Source organism: Lolium rigidum, chromosome 6, assembly GCF_022539505.1.
Source record: "Lolium rigidum isolate FL_2022 chromosome 6, APGP_CSIRO_Lrig_0.1, whole genome shotgun sequence".
NCBI classification, from domain to species: Eukaryota; Viridiplantae; Streptophyta; class Magnoliopsida; order Poales; family Poaceae; genus Lolium; species Lolium rigidum.
The window spans coordinates 161,404,395-161,410,797 of NC_061513.1; the positions used below are offsets into that span (position 1 = coordinate 161,404,395).

Here is a 6,403-nt window from a genome sequence, read left to right on the forward strand (position 1 = left end):
CACGACTAACTTCAATATGATCTAGTTGAGCATATGTGGTGGGTCAAAGGATTATCAGCAAATGTCGCGGCGCCTTGATCTAGCCTCACTTATTATATTTGTTTAGTTGTTTTATTATTTGTTGTATTTTAATTTGAAAATAATTTTGACGAACATATTTATTTGTATGCTATGTTTAATAAATGATTGTGTTTTCGAAAACCCTATTAAAAAAGATTATGGCTGCGTTTGGTGGACGCGGCGGCTAGAGAGCTACGTCTCCAAACGTGGTACGAAAAAAACATGTCCCCCAAATCCGACACCGTTTGGAGGTGGCTTTGTGGGATGCAGCGGGAGATGCTCTCAGAATCGTTGAAAAAGTCATCCAAATTGAAATCCGGCAGCTCAAGCTTGTCATCGGGCTACCACGGGGCCACGGGTTCTGTTCTGACTGCGGTGCCGGCGGCGGCATGCGGTCTTTCTGCTCAGGCTCCAGGGTTCGGCAGATCGGGAACAACAGTGGTTATCGCGCTTAAAGCTGGACTTGCGGGTAGAAGCTACCGCCTTGGAGGCCAATTGGGCTCCAACGTGCCTGAATGCAGCATTGCATTGATAATTGAAGAACATCAACGGCTGGGCCTGCACACCATTTGGACGAGAACACGGTGGTACTAGTATATTTTTTCACTTAGAACTGACGACTTATTTTTTTCCTTATTGTCAAAAGTATGCACTATGCAGGGACACAACGAACTGGCACTTTACAGAGAATATTGCAGGCTGAGTTCCAAAAGGAACATTGCAACCTGAGGGAGATTGAAGCGCATGGCCAACACACAAATGAGATATGTGAGATTGCAAGATGGCATACGACGACATACCAGAATCTTTATGCACTGAACAAAAAGGCACATCTGTTGACAAACAAATAGCAGGGCACTCCTGTGACAGGGATATACATACACATGGATCGAATGGAAGTACGGAGCGCACGCACACAATGCTACTAAGTCGGCCACCGCAGGCAGCAGTAAACTAGCCGTCTAGTTCTGCTTTTGCCACATCTATGGGTTCTGAACGGCGTGGGTGCACCGCCGTTCGCAACGCGAGACCACATCGGTGCAGGAGCTCACAGGCAGATAGACTCTGGTGGCTCTGTCCCCAGCTTCCTCATTACCCTCGCAGGGGCGACAAATAGGCCACTCCCCATGATTAAGGGCTCTCGGAATATAGCAGCACGTCGTTCTCACTTAAACGCCTCTGGAACTGTGCAAGACGATCTTGTAACTCCACGATTCCAGCAGCTTTCTGTGATAGAATACTGCTTAGTCTTGTGACGTAGTCATCTAGTTGGTTGCCAGGATGATCTGCTTCAACTAATAAGTTCATCTCCTGATGAACAAGAGGACATTCATAGGTTATGGCAAAAAAAAAAAATCCAATGACAGCAACACAATTTACAGTTTTGGCCAACTAACCTCTTTGATAATATCCAGGGTCTCTTCCACCTGCTTTCTGTGAGCACCCACTAGATCGTCCTCTTCCTGCACCACTTATAAAACTCAAAACCATGCCTGGTCACATTGTATCTAGAAAATGCCGCAGAAGCAGTAATGCAGTACCTGAAGGAGGTCATTCAGATGCTCATCTTCATCTGGCACAGCCTTTCTAATCGGGTAAGCAATAGAATTTCTCATATTCTTTTCCAAGGCTGAACCTGTACCCTTCCGTGCCTGTTGCTTTTCCTGCTGATACATTGTATCCGGTACAACAGCTATGCTTGTTGCAGCATTACCTCTGGTCCTTTGCTCGTTGAAATAACCTCCATTCGACGAACTGAACCCAGTATCTCCCCTAGCCTTGGGCATTCTATCCACAAACAATGGTGACGGCTGTTCTTTGGCATACTGTTGCTTAGGCCAACCAAAAATATTCCTTTCAGTGATATCATTCGTCGCCTCATCTGCAGAGAAAGAGGGTACAACCGAAGCCAATGGGGAAGGACTTGACTCTCGTAAAGGTGCAGCAGCCAAAGTCACTTCCTTCTTGCTGATGCCTCCTTTTGACAGACTCTTCACCCTGAAGATGAGAATGTGTTGCTCAAGTTATATGGACATAGCAACTACTGCAACATAAAAAAAGTAAGAAAGACAATCACCTATCAGCATATCTCAATGTGTTCAGCGTATGCTCACAAGAACCAGAACTAGGGGAAATGCATGATATCATGACAGTGCGTGAGTCTCCAATGAATGAATCCCGCAAAACTTCGGTTAATTTGCTTCCTCTGAAGGGAATATGTGTCTGATCATTATCAAGCGCTCTGATACATTCCTTTAAGGCAAGCAAACTTTTATTGATCTCAGCACCCTCAATTCTGCATTTATTTCAAAATAGAGCATTTCAGAATTAGTAAAACACAAATTTGCTATTTACATAAGGCAGTGACAGAAGAAAATAGGCTTGGAAGATAACCTTGTTTGTTTATCGTTTTCAGTTGTATCAGCACCACGCTCACTGCCAGCCAGATCAATAAACGACAACTTGCCGGCCAATCTGGGTGGTTTGGAGTCACTACCATCAACACGCCTTTTAATAACAAGCTGAAGAATGGCATGAGATCGCGATGACTCCTCATTTGCACCAGTTGTACCAGTACTTCTGGTAGCATTGCCTCGTTCAATCAACTCCTTAATAGTTTCAAGATCAGACACCCTGTGCTCTTGTAAACCAACAATGCATACTTTCTGTTTTCCATCTTCTCTCATGCAAAGTTTGCTGCACAACATAGTAGGTGTTCAGAACATGAGCGACATAACAGGTTTTATGAATATACATTATTTATAGATATACCAGATTTAGGGATAACTTACTTCCTTTCATTGAGAAGATCATATAATTTCCCACCATATATCTCAAAGAAACTAAAAAATAACTGAAACCCTTGATTACGATATGTATGGTGCATTAGTCTCAAAATGTCTTGGGATGCCTTGAGAGGAAGTGGCCTCATGGTGTAGGTTTTTCCACTACCTGGGCAAACAATATAAGTTAGGAGTTGCCCTTAAGTCTGTTGCATACACATATACATGCATCTAGAGAATGCTGGAGATATACCAGTTTGTCCATATGCAAAGCAAGTTGCCTTTGTACGATTAAAAATAGCAGGAACCACGGGTTCAACTGTTTCACGATAAACCTGTATATAGAATGAATCCAGGTTGCTGAGAATAAATTTCTGCACTTAATAGTACAATTATATAGAATGTTCAGTTTATAAATAACCTCATCATTTGAAACGTCCTCATCTAAAACAGCATCAAACATAAATCCATGCTTTTCGACATATTCCGTGAGGTCAACCTGCAGAATTGTGTGCAAGGCATCAAGCAATGAGTTTAGACTGCCAGTAACAAGTTAAGCTACTATGGAACACAGGAAAAGAGGCTAAAAATAAGGCAGATAGATGAAAATAAGTAGCTTGGCATGGACCTTAAGCTTAGTCTCATGGACAGTCAAAGAGTTTAGTTCAATGTCTATGATATCTTCTTCTTTCTTTGATATTTCCTTCTTGTTCAGCGGTCTTTTGCGCACCTGCATTTAGCATTACACGTCAAAGCTATTGGAAGTATGCAGTTATCATAATTTCATATGAGGCATTACGGAAATATTTATCAACAACCATGGAGCCAGATGAAGAAACATACCACCACTTTGATTTTGGCAACCGGGGCTGCCTTCTCTTTCTCAGTGAAGGCGTTGAGGTAGTTAGTTTCAGCAAAAACAGTGGACTTGCTCATCTGCTTTTGTGTAGCGAAGCTCACATCGGAATCGACAAAGCCTCCTCCGTTTGCATAGCTGAACTTCTGAGCTCCATCATACATCCCTTGAACTTGAAACTGTATATTGACATGAGTTTCAGTTAATAAAGAAATTTCAGTTCCAGGGAAATTGTATACAAATCAATAGCTGGGAACATGCAATGAGTATTGATGCAGTGTCACGTGTCAACAGCTACCTACATTCCTGCAAACTTATATTTTTGTAACACTGCAATATCCTAGTGCCTCAAAGCAATTATATTCCCAACCAAACACGCCGAAAGAAAACCAATGCCCCAAAAAGAAAACACAATCCCTTGTTTGCTCCCCAAATACCGATCAAATCAATCCAAAGCAGATTACATATTTCAGAGGGCCCATGCGGCCATGACTTCACACTCGGATTCAGAACGTCAGATCAAGAACATCTCCAACAATCTAGAACACTTTTATGATCTAACCCAGTCACAGGAGATCATCAAAAACAGAAGCAGTGGTATCTTGTGAAAAAATGCAGCTATCGTCTTACATCGGGGATAAGCTCGGTATCGAAGGCGTGGAGATCGAGCAGCCCGGGGCTGAGCTGCTGCCTCAGCCCCGGAGACTCCGCAGCCGCCGCGTCCCCTCCGCGAAGCCTGGCCGGCGTGGCCGGGTCCACCGACACGAAGATCTCCCCGTCCCCTCGCCGCACCCCGCCGCGCTGCACCGCAATCCAAAATCATGAGCTAAGACGTGAATCCCCCCGGAGGCGGAGGTACCGCGCCGCGCGCAGATCTTAAGGAGCCGGTGGCCGCACCTGTGCCCACCTGCCAGCGCCGACAGCCGGCGCGGCATTGGCGGGGGAATCGAATAGGAGCTGCTCCGTGGAGTATCGCCGGCGCCCGGCCGCGTTCATCGTCGCCGGCGAGGTGTGACTCGGAGGCCGGCGGCTGTGATGGCTGTGGACTGGAGCTGGAGACGCAAGAAATGGGGAGGAGCGGGGAGGAGAGGAGTGTAGTAGGCCTCTCGTTTCGGAGAGGAGTCTTTTTTTCGGTTTGCCCCCTGGACTTGGGCTGACGTTGCGGTCTCGCCCTCCAGTTTGAATTTGGAGTGCAAATCAAGGGAAGTGGGCCGTCATTTTGCAGCGAGGGTACCTTTTCTACGTCTTTGCAGCTTTTTTGGGTTCTGGTTAGGCGACCCCTGTCACCACCGAGCTCTGGTTGGTGTAGATTTTGTTTTGATTTATTAGAGCGCAACTTTACCGATTCTAGTGAGAATTAGCAGTAACAAGCCATTTACCTAGCAAAGAGCTTTCGTGGTTTCGAAGGCGACGACCTAGGGTTCAACTCTAGCTGACGCTGCCATCTTCGATCCTTGTCTCTGCCATCTCTAATCGGGAATCTAGGGTTCCGCCTCCTCGCTTGCCACTATGGCGGCGGGGACCTTAAATCTATGCTCGACATTGTAATAAGGTTTTTAAGTTAGAGATTGGTCAATCGTCGGCGATCTCGTCGGTCTACTCGTGTTATAGGTTTAGTGCCAATAGATTCGCATTAATTTAAGGATTCAATGGAGATGACTTGGATCTAGGGCAATGGTTCTTAGGAGTAAGTGCACGAATAATGCTTCCTAGCTTTCATAAAAAACGTCAGGCCATCTTCGTTAGGGGACCAACACTTGCGTATGTGGCTCGCTCCCGTTCGGGGACACCGATGTGATTTTTATTATGTTTGGAGGCACCGTTCTCCACCTGCGGGAGCACCAGCAACAATATGCGTGGTAGGAGACGGGGACGACCGTGTACTGCTAACAACTTGGTGGGAGAGAGATTGGTAAAAAGGAATGTTTTGATATTTTTGAATTGGGCTAGTCTCAATCCACCTCATCGATTTGGCCTTGACAAAAGGGTCTCACCTATTAGAAATTTGTGCCAATTCGCTCTAAACTGTTGTTACCACCAGAATTGAACCAAGTCTGGAGATGGGCCGTGATTAAATGGGCTTAGAGGATATGCACGGAAAATATTCCCGAACCGGCCTTGTACAAGAAATTTGGGCAAGATTGCCCGTGTATCTGTAAATTATAGTAGGTTACGTGTCGGTTAGAATTAAGAGATAGAGTTTAGCTCATACACGGTTGGGTTTATTCCCAAGTTAGAAAGTCTACGGACTATAAATATGTTTCTAGGGTTTTTGAGAAAGGAGGACGATCACGTTCACAACAAATCAATCTAGGCGCATCGCCACCCCTTGTTTCGAGGGTTTCTCCCGGGTAAGCAACATGCTGCCTAGATCGCATCTTGCGATCTAGGCGAGTATCGGTTATTCGCTGTTGGTGTTGCTCGTGCTGAAGCCTTTTTGATGGCGAGCAACACCCTTATCTTAGGTGTTTTGGGGTTGACGTCGATGCTTTTCACGATTTACTTGTTTAGCTACGCTGCCCCTCGATATCTAGCTGCCCTTACACCTATTTTAGGTGTAAGGGCAGCATCTTGCTTGTTCGTTATTTAGTAGATCTAATCCGTTATAGTTGCTCCTTGTTCTTCAAGGATTGGTTTCATATCCGTATGGTTAGGCCTTATAAACGGGTTGAACGATCCGGTAGTGCGTAAGGTGTGGTTTATT

At 45.3% G+C, this 6,403-nt stretch overlaps 1 protein-coding gene across 1 annotated transcript; it reads right to left on the bottom strand.

The window, feature by feature from the left end:
• Positions 1-847: 847 nt before the first annotated feature.
• LOC124665392 (kinesin-like protein KIN-13B) lies at positions 848-4,435 on the bottom strand. Its single transcript, XM_047202805.1, has 11 exons — positions 4,330-4,435; positions 3,687-3,878; positions 3,472-3,573; positions 3,265-3,342; positions 3,097-3,178; positions 2,853-3,012; positions 2,455-2,757; positions 2,138-2,356; positions 1,602-2,058; positions 1,458-1,523; positions 848-1,371 (listed from the first exon to the last, which is right to left on the bottom strand). The coding sequence occupies exons 2-11, from the start codon at positions 3,861-3,863 to the stop codon at positions 1,192-1,194; spliced, it is 1,824 nt and encodes a 607-aa protein (XP_047058761.1). The 5' UTR covers positions 3,864-3,878; positions 4,330-4,435; the 3' UTR covers positions 848-1,191.
• Positions 4,436-6,403: the final 1,968 nt, after the last annotated feature.